We start from the raw sequence: 24970 nt of genomic DNA on the forward strand, positions 1-24970 counted from the left end.
CACCCAATCTCTTCTTGGGCTTCTCCTCCCCAAGCCGCTCCAAAAAGGGGAACCGAGTCTTCTCAAGTCCCTGGTGCCCCGGATGCAAGCCCAGAAACCTTCTCATTTTGAGAGCTGTTCTACTTATTTAGGATGGGCGGCCAGCAAAAGGCATGGAGAAACAGCATGCTGCCAGGCTGGGGAAACTACCAGGGTCCCTACAGTGCTGGTCCCAGGCTCCAGTTCTTGGTCTCCTTCATCTCTGTCTCCGTCTCTGCCCCACATTCACCCTCACCCTAGGACAGAGCTCAGCAGCCCCCTGCTCATCACACAGCTCCAGCCTGGGTCTGGGTGCATGACTGGGATGAATACCAGGTAGACCTGGCACATTCTCAAGGGGCCCCATCCAGAGAGCGCTCCTGGGGAGCCTGGGCTGAGAGTGGGACTGCAGCTCACTGAGAGCAACTGTTCTGGATTCAGGGCACTTCCTCAGTGTCTAGGGAGGCTGCCCCACTCTCCAGGACATGAGAGGCTCTGCAGGTCCCCCTGGAGACTGCACCCTACTGCGTTCTTGGAAAGTGTCATGCAGAGTTTCCTCTGTGAAGACTCAAGGGCTGGAAGTCCAGGTTGAAGAATGTGGAATGAGATTAGGTGACAACTGGAATATGGCGAGGAGCTGGAGATTCTTGGTTTGTGGGAGGCTTTCTGTGGTAGGTGGCAGCTTGATGCTGACAGTGGGGAGTGACAGGCGGGAAGATGATGGGCAGACATGTAAGCTATTGGGGCAGAATTAGGCATCGTGAGCTGTTTCCTGAGATTGTACCTCCTAGTTTCTCTCTGTCCATCCTGACCCTGCTCATGACCCTGGTAAAAGCGGGTGTTGGTGAGTGACTTCAATCCACAGTCTTCAGGCTCCTGGAGCAGATCTTCACAGGCAGGAAGTTTCTAGATGTTGCAGACACAACCCTCAGGCCCTGCAGGCTTTCCCAGGTTGGGGCTGAGGACGAGCTCTCCGGAGTGTTGGGCAATCTTGCCCTTTCCCAGGGAGGAGCTACCTGGGCTTATTCACAGGGCGGGTCCCCAGGTGCTCTCAGCCTGAGTCTGGTCCCACTTGCATTTCTCCAGGTGCTGTGAAAGGAGCTGGCTCAGAGCCTTGCCCTCTGTTTTCCCCTTCTCTCCCATCTTTTGTTAGGGATCCTGGGCTCTCCTCTTCTCTCTGGGAAGCTAGAGCCCGAGTGCTCCATTCCCAGGGAGGGAGTGCCCTCTAGGGCCAGGGAGAGTGAGGGCTGGAGGAGGAGCCACCAGCTGGTGAAGAAGGGCAGGGCCTGGAGGCCAAGTCTGGAAGGGAAGGAGCTGCTGGCCAATCAGGGGCAAGCTGACTGCACCCTGACCTGCTGGGCTGGGACAGCACAGGACCCACAGGTATCTGTGAGTTGAGTATGTGTTTCTTCTTCAGAAGCCCTCTTCCAGCAAAGGGACTGGAATCCACCAGAAAGAGTGTTAAGGGTTGGATTTTCTCTGCCCTAGAACTAGGAACCCCTCCTACTCCTATATCTCCCTCATCTGGCATATTCCCAGCTGGGAAGGGATTCTCTGCATCAGACCCATTCATATGAGTCTGGATTTCTCGGTTGTACCATTCTTGGATCTTAATTCCTTTGTCTGTAAAAATGGGGGTTAACCGTCTTACATGACAGGATTAGTGTGAGGACTAATTAAATAAGACTGCATGTGCAAGTGCGTACACAGCCTTGCATGCAGTGCACATGTGATGAAATTGAGTTGCTTGGGTAATAATAGGACAGGGATGCTGAGCACCTGCTGTATGCTGGGGGCCCTGAGAATCCTGAAGCAGGTGCTGGCCCTCAGGAGGCCACAGGATGGTAGAGGAGGCAGATGGCACCCACGGCAGTCAGGGTTGGGGATGCTCTGCAGATTGAGAATGGTCATGTTAACAACTGTCAGTGTCTCTCTCAGGCCGCCATCCACACTCTCCAGATTGGTGTCCTGGGACCACGTGGGGATGCTGCCGTGGCTTCTTGTCTTCTCTGCTTTGGGTCTCCAGGCCTGGGGTAAGTTTTCTTTCCCTGGGTCAAAGAGCAACTGAGAAGTGTGATCCTAAAGTCTCATAATAGGAATTAAAAAATACCTACTGTCCATCTGAGCCTGAGGAGTTCAAGGCTGTAGTGAGCCGAGATCCCACCACTGCACTCCAGCTTGGGTGACAGAGGAAGAACTTGTCTCAAAAACAAACAAACAAACAACAAAAAAAACCCTACTCTCTCTTGGCCGGGGGTGGTGGCTCACGCTTGTAATCCCAGCACTTTGGGAGGCCGAGGCGGGCGGATCACAAGGTCAAGAGATCGAGACCATTCTGGCCAACATGGTGAAACTGTGTCTGGCATGCGCCTGTAGTCCCAGCTACTCGGGAGGCGGCATGAGAGAACTGCTTGAACCTGGGAGGCAGAGGTTGTAGTGAGCCAAGATTGAGCCACTGCACTCCAGCCTGGTGACAGAGTGAGACTCTGTCTCAAACAAACAAACAAACAAACAAAAAACAAAACAAAATGAAAAAACCCCCCAAAACCTACTCTCTCTTAAGGAGAAAGAATAGATTGTACATAGAGCACAGAACTTGGAGCCTATAGACCTGGATTCAAGTCCTTGCTCTGCCTCTAGGAATGATTTTAAACAAGCAATTAAGCTCTATAAACCTTTATTTTCCCTCCTGAAAACTGAGATAGTTATGACTTCCTAAACTCACTGTGAGGATTAAATGAGATAATGCATCTGAAGATATAGCAATACGTGGGCAGTAAAAGCAAATAAACAGGAGCAAGGATTACATTTGTATTATTATGATGTCAATCAGAGTCCAGCCTATGGCTTGTGTTTGTGCTTGTCAACAAGAGAAAGCTCCTTGCAGCTAAGGGTCTCAATCAACACCCTGCCCATCCCCCATGGGCCTTCAGACAGGAGAATGGGCATAGCACATGTCCCTAAAATCAATCCTGGGGGAACTGGTCTGAGCCATGCAGGTGATTCTAACCCGTTCTTCACACACGCTTCCCCATTGCTTCAGTAAAATGCACACAAGAGAGGACTTTGGTTTTGAAGTGTCTGAATACATTTCCAGGTTTTTTTTTTTTTTTTTTTTTTGCCAATTGTGTGTGTAGATACAGCTCATGAGAAAAGGATAACATTTCCAACTCCCTGCCTATCCCAGGGGATTTCCAAGAGTTGGCATGGGAGGAAGTTATGCCACCTGCTGCTATTAGAGGTGGCCCTCTGGTCAGCCCAGAGGGATTTCTTAGAGGGGGCTCTGGGATTTGAGGAGGCAGAGGGGCAGTGGAGAGGGGATGGCTGTTTCTGTTCAGAGCTGGTGCCACCATGATGGCTGGTATTGGTGCTCTCTGATGCAAAATGGGATATTCCTTTGCAGGTGATTCCTCCTGGAACAAAACACAGGCTAAAGAGGTATCAGAGGGGCTCCAGTACCTATTTGAGAACATCTCCCAGCTCACTGAAAAAGGTAAACTGGATCTAGATAGTAAGGGGGTTTTGGGACTAGCTGGGGTTTTTCATGTGATCAGAAATGTTTCTGAGGTCTACAAAGCCACATGCGACTGGGAGGGGGCAAATGGGGTTGAAGTGCAGAGAGCAGTACCAGTAAACCACCTGCATTAATTGCCCTAGGTCCTTGGGATGGAAGGCTGGTGCTGGAGGGCTAGAAACCCAGGAAGGGGAGAAAGCCTCTGCAGACAGGGACCCCCTGTGGAGGGAGACCCAAACCTTGCCCTCAGGGAGTCCTCAGACTGAGGGGGAGACAGAGCCCCTGCTGCGGGGAGAAGATGCAGTCCCCTCAGGGAACACTCCGAACCACAAAGGAAATGATCAGAGAGCACACATTGAATGCTGAGGTGACACCAAGCCAGGCTGCTCAGGGCTTTCCCCAGGGATAAGCAGGTGATGCTTCCTGAAGTGCAGAGCCTGGACCACAGCAGGGGAGGAGATGAGTAGGGGACATTATGGGATGGGGGAGCAAAGCATTAGGCTCCCTGGCCAGGTGCAGAGTCTGTTCGGGGTGAGTGTTGGAGACATGGGGATGCAGAGGTGAGCAGGGCAGGTGCACCTGCCTGATGAAGGCTCTTTCACTACCACGGGGCCGACCCGCCCATGCCTGCATGTTCAGCTTGGCCGGCTAATGCGGTAGTGATGGGGCAGGTGCGCTGAGTGACGTCTCCAAGGCCTCCCCACAGATGTCTCCACCACGGTCTCTCGCAAGGCATGGGGGGCAGAAGCTGTTGGCTGCAGTATTCAGCTGACCACGCCAGTGAATGTCCTTGTTATACATCACATCCCTGGACTGGAGTGTCATGACTGGAGAGTCTGCAGCCAGAGACTGCGGGAACTGCAGGCCCATCATGTCCACAACAACAGCGGGTGTGATGTGGCCTACAAGTAAGAGCTGGGTCTGGGTCCCAAGGCAATGGTCAGTGTTGCTTCCCTGGGATGCTTCTCCTGTCCCTTCTCATCCCTTTTCCTCATTTTCTGGGTTGTGGTCCTATATGTTTTATAATGAATAAAATATTTAAAACCCCCATGAAACTCCCAATCCTTTGGATTTTTCTGTGAGGTGCCTGTCTCTGAGAGCTCCCAGAAGGAAGCAAGGAAGGTTAAGTAATAACTGTATTCTCTACCCTCCCCCAACCCTGGCTTGCACAGCACACCACAGATTACAAACGACTTCCTCATACATGAGGGCTTTAGCTCTCCCGACTGGTAGGCAGGTGTCACCATCTCTTTGCCCTGGGAAGCGGGGCCCAAGGGAGGGAGGCTGATTAATTTGAGGTCACATATCTATGGACTCATGGAGCCTAAACTGGCTCTCTTCATCCCTGGTGTGCTCCTCCACACCACACACATGGGCTCCAGCCTCAGTGAGGCAAATGTCCATCTGTTCCTGTAATGATTGCTCTGGTAGGTCATACTGGTGCCCATACCACATGCCCTTGGCTCACCTCTGACTTTGGCTAGCTGTGGACAGTTCCTGAGTGTGGTGATGGCTTCCTGCCTCAAGTGCCCAACACATCTCTCTGCTTTCCTGCTTCAGACCTTCCCCCAGCCCCTGACGACAAAAGGGAGTAAATGCCTTCCTGGGCGACAGGGCTTGGTGTGTAGCCTCCTCAACCCCAGCCCTTATGAGAGGCAGTTCTAAAGCGCATGTACACAGCTCCTGGGAAGGCCACAGGGTGGGGTGGAGCCGCAGGTAGCCACTGTGAGCCAGCCCAATTTCACACCCTTTGCTGGCTTTCTTCCTTCTGTCTCACTCTCCTCACCCTGGCTTCTGGGATCCTGTAAGAATTAAAGAAAGAGGAAAGAAACATGAAAGGTGGCTCGACAGTTGAGGACTGGTTTATTTTAGAGAAAACAAAACTGAGAGAGGCTTTTGGCCAAGTTAGGTCAGAGCCCACTCTCTTACAGACTAAGAGTGTGTAAGAGCTGGATCTGGGTCCCAAGGCACATGGTCAGTGTTGCTTCCCTGGGATGCTTCTCCTGTCCCTTCTCATCCCTTTTCCTCATTTTCTGGGTTGTGGTCCTATATGTTTTATAATGAATAAAATATTTAAAACCCCCATGAAACTCCCAATCCTTTGGAGTTTTCTGTGAGGTGCCTGTCTCTGAGAGCTCCCAGAAGGAAGCAAGGTGGGAGGGTGGGAGAGTTTATCAGAGGCTTGGACTGCTTCTGTGTCTTTGTTGTGCTTATCTGGGAGGGAGAGTTGTGTGTCTGTTCCCATACATCTTTCTGCAGCTGCAGGCATACCCCCACCACCCCCCAGTCTGCTTTTAGCTTCCTTATCTTAGTGCACCTGAAGGGAAAGGAATGTGCTTATTAAGGCCCACTGTTTTACTGGGGCCAATTGTATGAGGGTGAAGTTTGGCAGTTACTCAAGGGCCTTTCCCCTCACCCCTCTCTGTGCCCTAGCTGTCTTATCTGTGTTTTACTGTCTGCTCTTTCTGGCTGCTTGTTTTTAGAAGAGAAGTGATTTCCTCGAAATACATGAGGCTAGAAAGGGAGCTGGAACTTAAAGTGGTGGTGTTTGTCCAAGATGAAGGTGCTCCTGCTCTGTTAGATCCCTTTGCAAATAAAGTGCCTGCATCCTCATCCCTGTCTCAGGAGCTACTTCTTGGGAAGTCTATGTAGGACATTTACGTGACAGGGAGAAATCAAATGAACAGCTCTGCATGGATCACACAGGCAGCACACACTTTGGAGGAGGTAGGAGAGCCATGTTTAAGGAAGTGTGGAAGATAGAAGAGTCTTCCATTGTGTGGTCAGGTCAGTGTTAGTTACCATGGAACCTCTAGGACCTCTTCTCCTGAGCATGCAGAATGATTTATGGTAAAACTGCAGCCTCTGAAAAGGGAAGGAGGTAGGGAGTGTGAGAGTGGGTCCTTCTGAATTCTAAGGACTAGTATAAATGACTTGTTCTTTTCAATGCCTGGGAAGAGTTCATGCAAATTCCTTTTAGTGAACGTGGCTTCAGCCCTTCTCCATTTTGAGGCTGGGTAAGTGGTTTCCCCTTTCAGGAATGTCCTACAGTGCCAGCCATGAAACCTGTATTATCTTGCTCCATAGCTTCCTGGTTGGGGATGATGGCAGGGTGTATGAAGGTGTTGGCTGGAACATCCAAGGAGTGCACACCCAAGGCTACAACAACATCTCCCTGGGCTTTGCCTTCTTCGGCACTAAGAAAGGTAACAGTTATCACAGCAGACCTTCTCCAAAGAGTTCTCTAATCCTTTGTCTCAGGGGCCACTTCATGGGAAGTAGCTATCTGCTACTCTGCTGTCTTCTTATCCTTCTCATACTTCTCTGAAGACCCACTCTCTGTTGGAATTCTCTTCTTCCTTGATTTCCAGGAAATAACTTCGTGAAGGGTTTCTTCCTACTGCCCTGGCTTCCTTCTCAACCCCTGTAAACAGCTCCTCTTCCTCTAGCCATCTTGTACGTGGAGATGCTGACCAGTTGTCTCTCTGCAAGCTTATCTGGGCTTCAGCTCTCTCCTCTACGTCAATGACTAACACATCTTCCTCTTGAGCTCTGACCATTCTGTGGCTGTGGGCCATGCTTTCCAAGTTCCTGCCAGGCACCTCTTCCTTTCATCTCTTACTCCTAGATTTTCTATATATTTCTAAAAAAAAAAAAACCACTCTGGGTCCCCTAACCTCTGACTCTCTTCCACTTCTTTCTGGACTGTTGCTCCAAGGCCCCTTGCCACATGAATCCTAGCATATGTACTCCAGGACCATTCCTTTGAATTTGTGCACACTTTCCCATTAACAGAGATCTTGCATACCTAGTTTCTCATTTTCCCCTCCCAGTACCTTTTGAGATAGTCCAGGTAGATTTCATGACCCCTGTTGTGCAGAAGTGCAGCCTGGGTTTCAGAGAGGTCGATGACCCCAAGTGACACAGCTAGAAGGAGAGGAATCAGAACATGGTCCATATCTTTTATCTCCAGTTCCTGGGTGGTTTCCCCAGCATTCCAGAGGACTCTGTGTTTATCTTGTTTTTGCTTTTGTTTTCATGACTACTCATTTCCATTTGTTGTTAGCTTGGGATCTTGAGCATGTTACTTCTCATAGTCTCAAGTTCCTCTTCACAAATAATGCAGTTAATAATAGCATTTCTCAGAGGTTTGTGCTACGGATTAAATGAGTTATTGTAGGCAAAGAGCCTGATGCATGCCTGGAGGGGCCCCTTCTGATGGGAAACCCTGGCCTGGCCTGGAGGGTGCTGCTGGGCTTGGTGCTGCTTCTGAGCTCTTTCATGGAGAGAGGGGGAGAAGTTTGGCAGGTATTTGGGATGGGAAAGGACTTCATTTTGAGCCACTGAGAGATCTTTCCAGGCAGATCCTTAATTCTCAGCATCTCCAACTGGGGGCATAACCTGTTCCCTTTTCTTCCTCTCCATCAGCTGTGCAGGGGCTGGCAGAGCATCTTCTCCTTCCCCAAAAGATCCCCTGAAACTCAGGCTGGGTGGAGGTTTCCCACAGATTTCTCTCTTCTAGGCCACAGTCCCAGCCCTGCTGCCCTGTCGGCCATGGAAAACCTAATCGCCTATGCTGTCCAGAAGGGCCACCTGTCATCCAGTTATGTTCAACCACTTCTTGTGAAAGGCGAGAACTGCCTGGCCCCTCCGCAGAAGACAAGCCTGAAGAAAGGTAAGACCTTTCTTCAACCCTACTTGGCCTGCCGCTGGGCTCACCCCAACTAACTCGCAAATACCATTGAGAGTGACCTTTTCAGTAGGGCCCATTAGATTCCTTCTGGAAGGCAACTGGCCAACCAACTCTCTGAACTCTTGGGGCTGGCAAATCTTGAGAGGAAACCTCCAGGCCACCTCTTTGTCCCCCAAATTCCTCATATGAAAGAGCCATAGCATTATCCCTGGTGTCATATATGCACACTCCTTTCTTCCATCACTCAACAAGCGTTTACTGAACACCTTCTAGACCCCGAAAATATACTCAGGAATGAAAAGCAAAAGTCCCTGGCCTCATGAAGTTTCAGTCTAGAGGGCAGAGAAAGACAATAAGCAAATAAATAAGTGACATATTTGTTATGTTATATAGAGAAAAGTGCAAGGGAGGAAGCAATGGAAAGGGACTGGATACATTTACACATATTTATACACTCATATGTTTACACATGAACACACACACACTAACACACATTTCTGAATACAAAAACCAAAACAACACAAATAGACTGAAGTGCTGCAGAAAACTTAGACCACCACTTACACAGACTTTAAAGAAAGAGCTTAACATAATTCAGATAATAAAAGGTGGATATCATTTTGGGTTTAACAAGCAGCAACATCAAAAACAGTAAATTTAATAAGCTTTTTCAGTCTTTACTTGGGCTTAATCAAGATTGAAAGAAGATTCATCTCTATTATATTAAAGCCTTGAGTAAATTTGATCTCTGGTGCCATCTGTCAATATAAATGATCGCTTACATTGACAGAGAGTTTCATGGATTACAAATGACTCAAAGACATATTCTTAGAATAAAATGTCCATGTCCCACTGCGGGACACTGTCTGCTCTCAAGTCCCACTGTTGGGGGCAGGGTGGGAGACCCAGAGGGGTTTGGGAAGTTGAGGGTCCTGAGCATTATATCAGCCTACAGTGGAGAAGTGGCTGGCATAGATGGGGAAGATGAACACTCTGTGGTTTCTTGCCCCACCTCAGCTTGCCCCAGCATTGTCCCACGGTCCGTGTGGGGAGCCAGGGAGACCCACTGTCCCAGGATGACTCTCCCAGCGAAGTATGGCATCATTATCCACACTGCCGGGAGGACCTGCAACATTTCTGATGAGTGCCGCCTGCTGGTCCGGGACATCCAGTCTTTCTACATAGACAGGCTCAAGTCATGCGACATTGGGTATAAGTGAGTGGGTCTGGGTACTGTGGGCTTCTCTTTCCCTGGGGGAAGAAACTGAACCTTTGAAAGGAAGGGGAAAGGGAACTAATGTTTACTGAGTAGTCACCATAGGAGAGGCACTGTATGGATAACCAAATGAATTCATCAAACGACCCTGCCTGGGTCTTTCTTAGGAGATAGCCAAGGGGGTAGTCATTTGCCCAAACATGTTCTCAAGACGTGTACCTACTAAAGGTAGTAAACTGGCATGATGGATGCTAAAATTCTGCCAAAAAGTCACTGGAGGAAGCAGTACGCAGGCAAGATTGTGACATCTGTAGAAAAGATAATCGAAAGATTGTGCTTTGTTTGTGTAACCACCGCCTCCTACTCAGAGGCTGGGGCTCTGCTGCTCACTTTGACCACAACCTGAAGTGGTTCCCCCTCATGGTAGCCCGTGCTGCTTCTCTGCTTCTAGAAACGACCAACTTCCTTGGGAAGAATATCCTTCCTGTCTGAAGGCGGGGGAGAGACCAAATACTATCTTTTGATTTCTCTAATGCTAAGGTCTGTGATTCTTTAATAAGGAACACACCGACCTAAGTGGAAGAATAAATATTTATTTTTTTTCCCCATTAAGCATTATCTTAAAGGGTCTCAAAATTCTGTGACACATTTTTGATCAGGATGTTTCCATTAAAAAGTACTGATTTTAAAAACTGCTACACAAACACACAAAATAAATAGTCTACAAAACAAGTAGAAATTTCTTGAAGGATGCTTTCAGAGTTTGCAGATAAGACATCCGGGGTTAGACCCCATGTAATGTCCCATCAGGAACAATCACACTAAATTTTTTTTTTTTTTTTTGTGTGTGTGTGTGTGTTTCTGTTTGAGGAACTTTATTTAATATGATGTTGATTTATTAACACTGAACTCACAACCAACAGCTCTAAACCTCATGCCTGAACGAAACTTATTTAACTTGTATTTTCTCCAGAAGGCACATGACAGCTTTCTTTTTTTTTTTTTTTTTTAGATTTTTTTTCTTTTATTATTATTATTATTATTATTATACTTTAGGTTTTATGGTACATGTGCACAATGTGCAGGTAAGTTACATATGTACACATGTGCCATGCTGGTGCGCTGCACCCACCAACTTGTCATCTAGCATTAGGTATATCTCCCAATGCTATCCTTCCCCCCTCCCCCCACTCCACAACAGTCCCCGAAGTGTGATGTTCCCCTTCCTGTGTCCATGTGTTCTCATTGTTCAATTCCCACCTATGAGTGAGAATATGCGGTGTTTGGTTTTTTGTTCTTGAGATAGTTTACTGAGAATGATGATTTCCAATTTCATCCATGTCCCTACAAAGGACATGAACTCATCATTTTTTATGGCTGCATAGTATTCCATGGTGTATATGTGCCACATTTTCTTAATCCAGTCTATCATTGTTGGACATTTGGGTTGGTTCCAAGTCTTTGCTATTGTGAATAATGCCGCAATAAACATACGTGTGCATGTGTCTTTATAGCAGCATGATTTATAGTCCTTTGGGTATATACCCAGTAATGGGATGGCTGGGCTGAATGGAATTTCTAGTTCTAGATCCCTGAGGAATCGCCACACTGACTTCCACAAGGGTTGAACTAGTTTACAGTCCCACCAACAGTGTAAAAGTGTTCCTATTTCTCCACATCCTCTCCAGCACCTGTTGTTTCCTGACTTTTTAATGATTGCCATTCTAACTGGTGTGAGATGGTATCTCATTGTGGTTTTGATTTGCATTTCTCTGATGGCCAATGATGGTGAGCATTTTTTCATGTGTTTTTTGGCTACATAAATGTCTTCTTTTGAGAAGTGTCTGTTCATGTCCTTCGCCCACTTTTTGATGGGGTTGTTTGTTTTTTTCTTGTAAATTTGTTGGAGTTCATTGTAGATTCTGGATATTAGACCTTTGTCAGATGAGTAGGTTGTGAAAATTTTCTCCCATTTTGTAGGTTGCCTGTTCACTCTGATGGTAGTTTCCTTTGCTGTGCAGAAGCTCTTTAGTTTAATTGGATCCCATTTGTCAATTTTGGCTTTTGTTGCCATTGCTTTTGGTGTTTTAGACATGAAGTCCTTGCCCATGCCTATGTCCTGAATGGTAATGCCTAGGTTTTCTTCTAGGGTTTTTATGGTTTTAGGTCTAACGTTTACGTCTTTAATCCATCTTGAGTTGATTTTTGTATAAGGTGTAAGGAAGGGATCCAGTTTCAGCTTTCTACAAATGGCTAGCCAGTTTTCCCAGCACCATTTATTAAATAGGGAATGTTTTCCCCATTTCTTGTTTTTGTCAGGTTTGTCAAAGATCAGATACTTGTAGATATGTGGCATTACTTCTGATGGCTCTGTTCTGTTCCATTGATCTATATCTCTGTTTTGGTACCAGTACCATGCTGTTTTGGTTACTGTAGCCTTGTAGTATAGTTTGAAGTCAGGTAGTATGATGCCTCCAGCTTTGTTCTTTTGGCTTAGGATTGACTTGGCGATGCGGGCTCTTTTTTGTTTCCATATGAACTTTAAAGTAGTTTTTTCCAATTCTGTGAAGAAAGTCATTGGTAGCTTGATGGGGATGGCACTGAATCTGTAAATTACCTTGGGAAGGATGGCCATTTTCACGATATTGATTCTTCCTACCCATGAGCATGGAATGTTCTTCCATTTGTTTGTATCCTCTTTTATTTCCTTGAGCAGTGGTTTGTAGTTCTCCTTGAAGAGGTCTTTCACATCCCTTGTAAGTTGGATTCCTAGGTATTTTATTCTCTTTGAAGCAATTGTGAATGGGAGTTCACTCATGATTTGGCTCTCTGTTTGTCTGTTATTGATGTATAAGAATGCTTGTGATTTTTGCACATTGATTTTGTATCCTGAGACTTTGCTGAAGTTGCTTATCAGCTTAAGGAGATTTTGGGCTGAGACAATGGGGTTTTCTAGATATACTATCATGTCATCTGCAAACAGGGACAATTTGACTTCCTCTTTTCCTAATTGAATACCCTTGATTTCCTTCTCCTGCCTAATTGCCCTGGCCAGAACTTCCAACACTATGTTGAATAGAAGTGGTGAGAGAGGGCATCCCTGTCTTGTGCCAGTTTTCAAAGGGAATGCTTCCAGTTTTTGCCCATTCAGTATGATATTGGCTGTGGGTTTGTCATAAATAGCTCTTATTATTTTGAGATACATCCCATCAATTCCTAATTTATTGAGAGTTTTTATCATGAAGGGTTGTTGAATTTTGTCAAAGGCCTTTTCTGCATCTATTGAGATAATCATGTGGTTTTTGTCTTTGGTTCTGTTTATATGCTGGATTACATTTATTGATTTGCATATATTGAACCAGCCTTGCATCCCAGGGATGAAGCCCACTTGATCATGGTGGATAAGCTTTTTGATGTGCTGCTGGATTCTGTTTGCCAGTATTTTATTGAGGATTTTTGCATCAATGTTCATCAAGGATATTGGTCTAAAATTCTCTTTTTTTGTTGTGTCTCTGCCAGGCTTTGGTATCAGGATGATGCTGGCCTCATAAAATGAGTTAGGGAGGATTCCCTCTTTTTCTATTGATTGGAATAGTTTCAGAAGGAATGGTACCAGCTCCTCCTTGTACCTCTGGTAGAATTCGGCTGTGAACCCATCTGGTCCTGGACTTTTTTTGGTTGGTAAGCTATTGATTATTGCCACAATTTCAGCTCCTGTTATTGGTCTATTCAGAGATTCAACTTCTTCCTGGTTTAGTCTGGGGAGGGTGTATGTGTTGAGGAATTCATCCATTTCTTCTAGATTTTCTAGTTTATTTGCATAGAGGTGTTTATAGTATTCTCTGATGGTAGTTTGTATTTCTGTGGGATTGGTGGTGATATCCCCTTTATCATTTTTTATTGCATCTATTTGATTCTTCTCTCTTTTTTTCTTTATTAATCTTGCTAGTGGTCTATCAATTTTGTTGATCCTTTCAAAAAACCAGCTCCTGGATTCATTTATTTTTTGAAGGGTTTTTTGTGTCTGTATTTCCTTCAGTTCTGCTCTGATTTTAGTTATTTCTTGCCTTCTGCTAGCTTTTGAATGTGTTTGCTCTTGCTTTTCTAGTTCTTTTAATTGTGATGTTAGGGTGTCAATTTTGGATCTTTCCTGCTTTCTCTTGTGGGCATTTAGTGCTATAAATTTCCCTCTACACACTGCTTTGAATGCATCCCAGAGATTCTGGTATGTTGTGTCTTGGTTCTCGTTGGTTTCAAAGAACATCTTTATTTCTGCCTTCATTTTGTTATGTACCCAGTAGTCATTCAGGAGCAGGTTGTTCAGTTTCCACATAGTTGAGCGGTTTTGAGTGAGATTCTTAATCCTGAGTTCTAGCTTGATTGCACTGTGATCTGAGAGACAGTTTGTTACAATTTCTGTTCTTTTACATTTATTGAGGAGAGCTTTACTTCCAAGGATATGGTCAATTTTGGAATAGGTGTGGTGTGGTGCTGAAAAAAATGTATATTCTGTTGATTTGGGGTGGAGAGTTCTGTAGATGTCTATTAGGTCTGCTTGGTGCAGAGCTGAGTTCAATTCCTGGGTATCCTTGTTGAATTTCTGTCTCGTTGATCTGTCTAATGTTGACAGTGGGGTGTTAAGGTCTCCCATTATTAATGTGTGGGAGTCTAAGTCTCTTTGTAGGTCGCTCAGGACTTGCTTTATGAATCTGGGTGCTCCTGTATTGGGTGCATATATATTTAGGATAGTTAGCTCTTCTTGTTGAATTAATCCCTTTACCATTATGTAATGGCCTTCTTTGTCTCTTTTGATCTTTGTTGGTTTAAAGTCTGTTTTATCAGAGACTAGGATTGCAACCCCTGCCTTTTTTTGTTTTCCATTTGCTTGGTAGATCTTCCTCCATCCTTTTATTTTGAGCCTATGTGTGTCTCTGCATGTGAGATGGGTTTCCTGAATACAGCACACTGATGGGTCTTGAGTCTTTATCCAATTTGCCAGTCTGTGTCTTTTAATTGGAGCATTTAGTCCATTTACATTTAAAGTTAATATTGTTATGTGTGAATTTGATCCTGTCATTATGATGTTAGCTGGATATTTTGCTCGTTAGTTGATGCAGTCTCTTCCTAGTCTCGATGGTCTTTACATTTCGGTATGATTTTGCAGTGGCTGGTACCGGTTGTGCCTGTCCATGTTTAGCGCTTCCTTCAGGAGCTCTTTTAGGGCAGGCCTGGTGGTGACAAAATCTCTCAGCATTTGCTTGTCTGTAAAGTATTTTATTTCTCCTTCACTTATGAAGCTTAGTTTGGCAGGATATGAAATTCTGGGTTGAAAATTCTTTTCTTTAAGAATGTTGAATATTGGCCCCCACTCTCTTCTGGCTTGTAGGGTTTCTGCCGAGAGATCCGCTGTTAGTCTGATGGGCTTCCCTTTGATGGTAACCCGAGCTTTCTCTCTGGCTGCCCTTAACATTTTTTCCTTCATTTCAACTTTGGTGAATCTGACAATTATGTGTCTTGGAGTTGCTCTTCTCGAGGAGTATCTTTGTGGCGTTCTCTGTATTTCCTGAATCTGAATGTTGGCCTGCCTTGCTAGATTGGGGAAGTCATGCAGAGTGTTTTCCAACTTGTTTCCATTCTCCCCGTCACTTTCAGGTACACCAATCAGATGTAGATTTGGTCTTTTCACATAGTCCAACATTTCTTGGAGGCTTTGCTCGTTTCTTTTTATTCTTTTTTCTCTAAACTTCCCTTCTCGCTTCATTTCATTCATTTCATCTTCCAGGGCTGATACCCTTTCTTCCATTTGATTGCATCGGCTCCTGAGGCTTCTGCATTCTTCACGTAGTTCTCGAGCCTTGGTTTTCAGCTCCATCAGCTCCTTTAAGCACTTCTCTGTATTGGTTATTCTAGTTATACATTCTTCTAAATTTTTTTCAAAGTTTTCAACTTCTTTGCCTTTGGTTTGAATATCCTCCCGTAGCTCGGAGTAATTTGATCGTCTGAAGCCTTCTTCTCTCAGCTCGTCAAAGTCATTCTCCATCCAGCTTTGTTCCGTTGCTGGTGAGGAACTGCGTTCCTCAGATGGAAATGCAGAAATCACCCGTCTTCTGCGTCGCTTGCGCTGGGAGCTGTAGACCGGAGCTGTTCCTATTCGGCCATCTTGGCTCAATCACACTAAATTTTAAATCTCAGAAAAGGCTACTGGTAGCCCATTTGGCATATTCATGCACATTCATAGAAGTAACCCTTAACTCTAGGGCCATTTATGGCTTAGCGATGAATTTACCATCTCTTGGTACATGATTCTGGGCTGACTGTCTCTCCCCTCTCTGGCCCCCCACTCTCTGTCCCCATTTTAGTAGCACCCTTTTCAAGATAGGAGAAAACTTTCCCTCCAACATCTATGATGTATCAGCACCTACCAAGTGCTTTGCTAGGTCCTGCCATACAGGATTACTTGCAGCATTGCTGTTTTTAATAAGAGTGGATACCTGAAAATGGACTGTAAATTTGGAAAGCCTAAACTGGAAAGTGGTGGAGGCTGAGGGGAGGCCCTTTCCCTTTTTCCATTCAGGTCTCAGAGGGTAGTTGCCTGTCCCTTGACTTGGACCTTGTATTGTATCCTCTTCTATTATAGCATTATGACCATGTCATTTTCTTTCATTGAGGTGGTCTGTAGTCAGGATGACACACTCCCTGCCTCATAGATTACAATTCACTGAACATGTAATTGAATGTGTACTCTGCGTGGCACAAGGCTACTCTGGGGATGCCATTGGATGTGCCTCACAGATATGGTTCTTGCCTGCGTGGAGCCAATGCTTTAGTGAAGAAGAAAAATAATTCAAACAAATAAGTTCTAGTAGGGTAGGTTAAACATTATGATAGGGGACACATGGAGGGTAGACGGGAGGTTTAGGATGCCGGGAAAACAGGCATGAAGGAAGCAATCCCTGTGGGAGCATCAGATTAGCTGAGGCCTTATGGGTGAGTGGGAGGAGGAAGCAGGAAGAGTGATTCAGGAAGAGGGAAATGGCCTCTGTGGAAAGGACTCAATTCCAGCCTGAGAGAGGTGCCTGTGGGGAGCTGAGAGAAGTTCATTGGGATAAATATAGATGTCAAAGAGGAGTGTGGTAGAGCTGATGCTGGGGAGGCAGACAGGGTCCATGTCAGAAAGATCTTGTAACTTAAGCTGGGGTGTGTGCACGCAGTGCTGAGGGACTGAAAACAGGGTTTGGACATAGTAAGATTTGTATTTTAGAAAGACCAGTCTGGCTACCCTTTAGGAATGGACTGGATGGGAAAGGGTGGAACTGGAGGCCGTGAGATCTGAGGACTGTGCAGCAATCCAGGCAGGACTGAGTGGTGACATCCCTGTGATGGTAGCAGAGGTCACAGAGAGAAGTGGAAGAATTTCAGAGGTCAGTGGAGGTTAATGGTTAATGACCAGGGTGCAGGGCAGATCAGGGAGTGTAGTTGGGAGACATCATTGACAAGCCTGAGTTAATGAGTGGGTGAAGTGGGTGGGCTGATGCCTGTATTCCTGGCTGTGGCCAGTGGGTGGATGGGTGACCATGCCTTTCACCAAGATGGGGATCCCAGAAAGGGGAACAGGTGAGGAAGAAGATGGGTCCAGTTGTGAACATGCGGACTGTCATGGATGGCAACTGAAGCCAAGGAAGTGGATGGGTTAGTCCTGTGTGGAGTATGGGGAGAAGAGGGCTCAGGATAGCATCCTGAGGAACCCCACATTTAAGGAAAGGGTGCAGAAAGTTGAGGTGTGGAGGGAGAGCAGCTGGAGAAGAAAGCCAAGAGAGTGTGGTGTGATGGAAGCTAAGGGAAGAGAATGTTTGGAGAAGTCAAGAGGGGTGGCAGAGTCAAATGTACAGAAAGATCAAGTCAGGAAAGATTGGGGAAGTTTACGTTGTATTTAATGGTAAAGAGATCCTGGGTCACCTTGGGGGAAACCGTTTTCTTGGTGAGAAGGAGAAAAGGCCTAGGGATTGAAAGCTGTCATTCTCTTTTATCTTCATTGACTGTGAGCTACTTGGGGGCCACAGTGGTGTGCTGGAGCCAAATGGGCTTGTGCCAGCTCATGAGAGCTGATTGTTAGAGATTCTGGAATTTTGAGAGCTGGTTGTTAAATTGTTGGTCACCTGAAATCTGCTATAGTGAGAGGTTTACACAACAGAAATCAGCATATGCCGTAAATTGGGATTCCCTCTCCCTACCCTGCCTCCCTCATTCCCCCTGAGCTAGTTTACCAGCACTCCATTGGCAAGGACTCTGTCTTGTTTCTGTAACCCAGTGCTTAGAATCCAATAGATAATCAAAGTCTGAAGCAGTAAAGACACGAATAAATTGATACATGAAAGAGAGAAACAATTCCAGAATTTCATGCTGGTCTCCATCTCCCCTTGTGGTCCTCTAGCTTCCTGGTGGGCCAGGATGGTGCCATTTATGAAGGGGTGGGCTGGAATGTCCAAGGCTCCTCCACCCCTGGCTACGACGACATTGCCCTGGGCATTACCTTCATGGGCACCTTCACAGGTAAGTGGATGCTTTGGGCAGTAGGGTCATTGCATGGTATTTGAAAGAGAGCATTTGACATGGAAGACAAAGTCTCAGTCTCAAGCATCATTTTAGTGCCTGCATATACTTGATTGACCCAGCTTCCAATCCAAAATTTGACTCAGGTGAGTGTGACCAGAGGTGACCCCCAGACATAATGCTCACCCTACATCTACCCTCCTTTAAACCCAGCCAAATGTCTCTTTCTTCTAATATGTAAGGAACATGCAAAGTAAGGGGAAAAGATTTTTGTGCTTATTTTTAGCTCATCTTGGTCAGCTGATGCATCTTCTCTTGGTTACCATGACAACAATGTACAGACACTTTGCCTTATATGCCAAAACCACAGTGAGCCCCAGTCTTTGCACTGAGAGTGCACACTGAGAATTGTCATGGCTCAGAGCTCTATTTGACTTTTTTTTTCATTTTTATAGATTTAGGGGCTACAAATCCATTGTGTTACATGGGTATATTACACAGTGGTGAAGTCTGGGCTTTCAGTGTACCCATCACCTGAGTAGTGTACATGGTACCCATTAAATAACGTCTTGTCCCTAATCCTGCTCTCACCTTCCCACCTTTTGAAGTCTCTGATGTCTATTATTGTACTCTGTGTGCCAATATGTACCCATTGTTTAGCTTTCACTTATAAGTGAGAACATGTAGTTTTTCGTTTTCTGTTTTTGAGTCATTTCACTTAGGAATATGGCCTCCATTTCCACTTATGTTGCTGTAAAAGACATGATTTCTTTTCTTTTCTTTCTTTCTTTTTTTTTGAGATGGAGTCTCGCTCTGTCACCCAGGCTGGAATGCAATGTGCAGTTTTGGCTCACTGAAACCTCCGCCTCCTGGGTTCAAGCGATTCTCTGGCCTCAGCCTCCTGAGTAGCTAGGACTACAGGCATATGCCACCACACCTGGCCAATTTTTGTATTTTTAGTAGAGACAGGCTATGGTCATATTGGCCAGACTGGTCTCGAACTCCTGACCTCGTGATCCCCCCGTCTCGGCCTCCCAAAGTGAGCCACTCTGCCATGATTTCATTTTTTAATGGCTGAATAGTATTCCATGGTGTACACACACACACACACACACCCTACCTTTTCTTTATTCAGTCATCCATTGATGGACATTGAAGTGATTCAATGCCTTTGCTATTATGAATAGTGTTGAGATAAACATATGAGTGCAAATGTCTTTTTGATATAATGATTTCTTTTTCTTTGGGGTGATACTCACTATTTGGATTGCTGAATCAAATGGGTATTTTATTTTTAGCTCTTTGATAAATCTCCGTAGAGGTTGTACTAATTTACATTCTCATCAATAGTGTGTAAGCATTCCCTTTTCTCTGCATCCTCAGCAACATCTGTTATTTTTTGACTTATTTATTTATTTATTTTATTTAGACAGTCTTGCTCTGTCGCCAGGCTGGAGTGCAGTGGTGTGATCTCGGCTCACTGCAACCTTCACCTCCCGGGTTCAAGCAATTCTCCTGCCTCAGCCTCCCGAGTAGCTTAGGACCACAGGTGCATGCCACCATACCCAGTTAATTTTTTTATTTTTAGTAGAGACATGACTTCACCATGTTGGCCATGATAGTCTCGATCTTTGTCAATCTGATTGGTGTCAGATGGTATCTCATTGTGATTTTAATTTGCATTTCTCTGATGATTAGTAATGTTCAGCATTTTTTCATGGTTTTTGGCTGCTAGCATGTCTTCTTTTGAAAAATGTCTGTCTACGTCCTTTGCTCACTTTTTAATGAGCTGACTTTTTTCCTTAAACGTTGTTTGAGTTCCTTGTAGATTCCGGATATTAGCTCTTTGTCAGATGCATAGTTTGCACACATTTTCTTCCATTCTGTAGGTTGTCTGTTTACTCTGTTGATTATTTCTTTTGCTGTGAAGAAACATTTTAGTTTAATTAAGTCCCATTTGTCTTTTTTTGTTTTTGTTGCATTTGCTTTTGAGGACTGAGTCATAAATGCTTTACCTAGGCCCATTTCCAAAAGAGTTTTTTCCTAGGTTTTCTTCTAAGATTTTTATAGTTTGAGATCTTAAATTTAAGTCTTTAATCCATCTTGAGTTAATGTTTGTATACAGGGGGTCTAGTTTCATTCTTCTGCATGTACTATTCAATTTTCTCAGCACCATTTATTCAATAGGGTGTCCTTTCCCTGGTGTATATTTTTGTCAACTTTGTCAAAGATCAGTTGAGTGTAGCTATGTGGCTTTATTTCTGGGTTCTCTATTCTGTTCCATTGATCTATGTATCTGTTTTTAAACCAGTACCATGCTAATTTGGTTACTATAGTCTTGTAGTATAATTTGAAGTCAGGTAATATGATACCTCCAGCTTTATTCTTTTTACTTAGAGTTGCTTTGGCTATTTGGGTTCTTTCTTGGTTCCATATGAATTATAGAATAGTTTTTTCAAATTGTGTGAAAAATGATGTTTGTAATTTGATAGGAACTGCGTTGAATCTGTAGATTGCTTTAGGCAGTATGGTCACTTTAATGACATTGATCCTTCAAATCCATGAGCATGGGATGTCTTCTCATTTGTTTGTGTCATCTACAATTTTTTGCATCAGTGTTCTGTAGTTCTTCTTGTAGAGATCTTTCACCTCCTTAGTATATACATATATATGTATACATATACACACTAGGAATACATACATATATATACACTAGGAATACATATATGCACACTAGGAATACATATATATACATACAAACATATACACACCTATATATAATAGGTGTATTTATCTATCTATATCTATCTATATGTAGCTATTGTATATGGAATTGAGTTCTTGATTTGGTTCTTAGCTTGATTGTTATTGGTGTATACAAATGCTACTGATTTTTGTACATTGATTTTGTATCTTGAAACTACTGAAATTATTTATTAAATATAGGAGTTTTTTGAAGGAGTCTTGAGGGTTTTGTAGGTATAAGATTATATCATCAGTGAACACAGATGATTTGACTTCCTCTTTTCCAATTTGGGTGCCTTTTATTTCTCTCTCTTGCATAATTGTTTTATTCAATACTGTGTTGAATAGGAGTGGTGAAAGTGGGCATCTTTGTCTTTTTCTAGTTCTTAGGGGGAATGTTTTCAACTTTTTACCATTCAGTATGACGTTGATTGTGATTTTGTCATATATGGATTTATTATTCTGAGGTATGTTCTTTTGATGCCTAGTTTGTTGAGAGTTTTTATCATGAAGTAATGTTGGATTTAATTGAATGCTTTTTCTGCATCAAAACTATTATACAGTTTTTGTTTTAATTCTGCTTACGTGGTGAATCACATTTATTTATTTGCATATGTTGAACCATCTCTGCTTGCCAGGAATAAAGCCCACTTGATTGTGGGAATTAACTTTTTGATGTGTTGTTGGATTTAGTTCGCTAGTTTTTTGTTGTGAACTTTTGCATCGATATTAATCTGGGCTATTGGCCTGTAGTTTTGGTTGTTGTTGTTGTGTCCTTACCTGGCGTTGGTATCAGAGTCGCTTTGTAGATGAGTTGGGGAGGATTCCCTCCTCCTCAGTTTTTGGGAACAATTTTAGTAGGGTTGGTATTCTTCCTTTTACATCTGGTAGAATTCGGCTTTTTGTTGTTGGGAGAATCTTTTTTTAATTACTGATTTAATTTAATTATTTGTTATTGGTCTATTAATGATTTCTATTTCTTCCTGGTTCAGTCTTGGGATGTTGTATGTTTCCAGGAATTTATCCATTTCCTCTAGGTTTTTTAGTTTATATGCGTAGAGATGCTCATAGTAATCTCTGGCAATCTTTTGTTATTTCTGTGGTATCAACTGTAATGCAACCTTTATTATTTCTGATTGTGGGTGTTCTAATCTTATCTCTTTTTTTCTTGGTTAATCTAGCTAGTGGTCTGTGAGTTCTGTTTATCTTTTCAAATAACCAACTTTTTGTTTCACTGATCCTTTCTATTTCTTTTTTTTTTTTGGTCTCATATAGAGACCAAATGCTCAAAGAAGTTCTACACAATACCATTTAGTTCTGCTGTGATTTTTATTATTTCTTCTGCTAGTTTTGGGTTTTGTTTGTTCTAGATTTTCTATTTTTTTGAGTTGTGGCATTAGGTTGTTAATTTGAGACCTTTCTGTCTTTCTGATAGAGGCATTCAATGCTGTAACATTCTGTCTTATCACTGTTTTTTGTTGTATCCCAGAGGTTTTGGTATGTTGTGTCTCTATTTTCATTCATTTCAAAAAATCTTTAATTTTTGCCTTAATTTTATCATTGACCCAATGACCATTCAGGAGCAGGTTGTTTAATTTCCATGTATTTGTACAGTTTTGAGAGTTACTCTTGGTATTGATTTCTAGTTTTCTTCCACTGTGGTCCAATCAGATACTTGATATGATTTTAATTTTTAAAAAATTTATTGAGGCTTGCTTTGTGGCCTAGCATATGGTCTATTTTTGAGAATGTTCTGTGTGCAGAAGAGATGAATACATATTCTGCCATTGTTGATTAGAAAGTTCTGTAAATGTCTGCTAGGTCTATTTGATCTAGAGTCCAGTTTAAGTCTAGAGTTTCTTTGTTGATTTTCTGCCTTGATGATCTGTCTAGTGCTGTCAGTGGGGTGTTGAAGCTCCCCACTATTATTATATTGCCATTCATCTCTTTTCTTAGGTCTAGCAATATTTGTTTTATGAATGTGGGTGCTCTGGTAATGAGAACTTAAATTTAAGTCTTTAATCCATCTTGAGTTAATGTTGCATTATATATATATGATTTGGGTGCATATATATTTAGGACTGTTATATCTTCTTATTGAATTGATCCTTTTATCATTACATAATGAACTTCCTTATCTTTTTTTTTTTTAACTGTTTTGACTTAAAGTCCGTTTTACTTGATATAGTGTAGCAACTCCTGCTCCTTTTTGGTTTCCATTTACATGAAATATCTTTCTCTACCCTTGATTTTGAGTCTGTAAATTTATTTACCAGTTAAGGGGTTTCTTGTAAGCAGCATATGGTTGGATTTTGTGTTTTTATTCATTCGTCAGCCTATATTTTTTAAGTGAAGCATTTAGTTCATTTTTGTTTAAGGTGAATATTGATATGTGAGGATTTATTCCTGTCATAATGTTAATGGTTACCCAGTTGCTTTGCAGTCTCGATTGAGTAATTGCTTTATAAGTTCTGTGAGTTTTATACTTTCATATGTTTTTATGATAGTGTGTATTGCCCTTTAGTTTCCATGTGTAGAACTTCTTTGAGCATTTCTTATAGGACCAGCCTAGTGGTGACAAATTCCCTTAGCATTTGCTCGTTTAGGAAACACTTTATTTCTCCTTACAAATATGGAATGCTTCACGAATTTGTATGTCATCCTACTTCAGGGGCCACCCTAATCTTCTCTGTATCATTCCAATTTTAATGTATGTCCTACCAAAGTGAGAACAACTCAAAGCTCTTAATCAGTTTGTTTAGACTCAAGGGCCTTTCACTGAACCTCTGAAAAGATGAGGCCATGTCACTGGGGCTGATTCAGTGACATGGCCCATACTAAAATGGGCATTGGGTTGGGGGTTGGGGTGAACCAGGACTGTGACTTGATACTGGGCTGAGCATTGAGCTAGACATGAAAGGGTACAGGCAGCACATGTGTGATTAAATCAAGTTTCTCAACCTCAGTACAATTGACATTTTGGCTCAGATAATTCATTGTTGTCAGAGGCTGTCCTGTCCTAGGATGTTTAGCAGTATCCTTGGCTTCTACCGACTAGCATTCCCTTGCATGCCAGTTTTCACAACCAAAAATATCTCGTGACATTGCCAAATATCCTCTGGGGGGCTAAATTGCACCCTTATAAAGAACTACCAGGCTAAACTTTTGCAGTGGATAAAAGCTTTGTATATCCCCAGAAGAATATATTATCCCAGGCTTGGCTCTTTTTATTCAGGAAAACTTTGGCACTAAGAAATCTGAAGTCTTGACCTTGTTTTTTTGCCTGTCTCTAGGGAGGCTGCCAACAGTAGAATCTATGAGCTTGGTGATGAGGGTGGGTTCTGGGGATATGTTCTATTTTGCAGGGTGCTCTGTAATCCTGTGGACAATGGGCTGCTGTGTTTTGCAGGTATACCACCCAATGCTGCAGCACTAGAGGCAGCCCAAGACCTGATCCAGTGTGCCATGGTCAAGGGGTACCTGACTCCCAACTACCTGCTGGTGGGCCACAGTGATGTGGCCCTAACCTTGTCTCCTGGGCAGGCTTTGTACAACATCATCAGCACCTGGCCTCATTTCAAACACTGAGAGAAGCCCCAGGTCCTTCTGAGACTGCTCTCCCTCCCCTGTCGGGTCTCTCCTGTCCTCACCATCCACCTTGGCTCAACACCTTGTGCCCTCCTCCCCTGCCACACCGTCCTGTGCCTCCTTTTTCAGGTTGGGATGATCATGCCCTCTCCTGCCAACATCCTCCAAGGGCCTCCAAACCTCATAGCTGGACATTCACAGCCCTCTGGGTCTGAGTCCAGACTTCTTCTCTCCTTACCTTCCTCTCCCCTGGAAACCCAACTCCTCAGCCAGGTGAGACAATGGGCTAGTTCTTGATTCATTTCTCTCTCTCTCTCCATGCCCCTCTGCCTGGTGAGCCTTCCCCTGGTGTCTGCCTGGCAGCCCCCACCTCCCATCTATCACCCCTCACCCATAACTCAGGTCAATGTGACCACCCTTCCTTGCTTACACATAAACTTGTATATATTTGGATGCAGCCCTTATTTAACAGCTGTCATTATTTACAGATATGTCTATCCTTGCTACTTGGTTGTGAGTTTCTCCAGGGAGGAACTGTGTTTTCTTCATCTCTATGTCTTCTGTTTCTCAGCAGTGTCTGAAATTTAATAGGTTCTACTGATGTTTATTAGAGAAATGGATGAATAAATGAATGAAGAGATCCAAA

The 24970-nt window shown here is 43.7% G+C and overlaps 1 protein-coding gene and 1 non-coding gene across 3 annotated transcripts; one reads left to right on the forward strand and one right to left on the reverse strand.

The window, feature by feature from the left end:
* Positions 1 to 1797: 1797 nt before the first annotated feature.
* PGLYRP4 (peptidoglycan recognition protein 4) lies at positions 1798 to 24970 on the forward strand. 2 transcript variants are annotated; one of them, XM_002810165.3, is made up of 8 exons: positions 1798 to 2051; positions 3422 to 3511; positions 4227 to 4440; positions 6620 to 6738; positions 8055 to 8207; positions 9243 to 9441; positions 17873 to 17991; positions 24146 to 24970. In XM_002810165.3, the coding sequence occupies exons 1-8, from the start codon at positions 1805 to 1807 to the stop codon at positions 24322 to 24324; spliced, it is 1320 nt and encodes a 439-aa protein (XP_002810211.2). In that variant the 5' UTR covers positions 1798 to 1804; the 3' UTR covers positions 24325 to 24970. The 2 variants fall into 2 exon arrangements, with proteins under 2 accessions (XP_002810211.2, XP_054383657.1); XM_054527682.1 differs by having other exon boundaries at positions 4239 to 4440; positions 24146 to 24766.
* LOC112130951 (U6 spliceosomal RNA) lies at positions 23363 to 23469 on the reverse strand. The gene has a single exon (XR_002913117.1). It is a non-coding gene; the product is annotated as a U6 spliceosomal RNA (small nuclear RNA).

Source organism: Pongo abelii, chromosome 1, assembly GCF_028885655.2.
Source record: "Pongo abelii isolate AG06213 chromosome 1, NHGRI_mPonAbe1-v2.0_pri, whole genome shotgun sequence".
NCBI classification, from domain to species: Eukaryota; Metazoa; Chordata; class Mammalia; order Primates; family Hominidae; genus Pongo; species Pongo abelii.

Excerpts from the sequence above, each read along its gene's own strand:
- PGLYRP4 (XM_002810165.3), top strand. The coding sequence starts at position 1,805 with ATGCTGGGGGCCCTGAGAATCCTGAAGCAGGTGCTGGCCCTCAGGAGG. Across the intron at positions 2,052-3,421 it reads TTTGGGTCTCCAGGCCTGGG|GTGATTCCTCCTGGAACAAA; the intron begins GTAAGTTTTCTT and ends ATTCCTTTGCAG. Across the intron at positions 4,441-6,619 it reads GGGTGTGATGTGGCCTACAA|CTTCCTGGTTGGGGATGATG; the intron begins GTAAGAGCTGGG and ends CTTGCTCCATAG.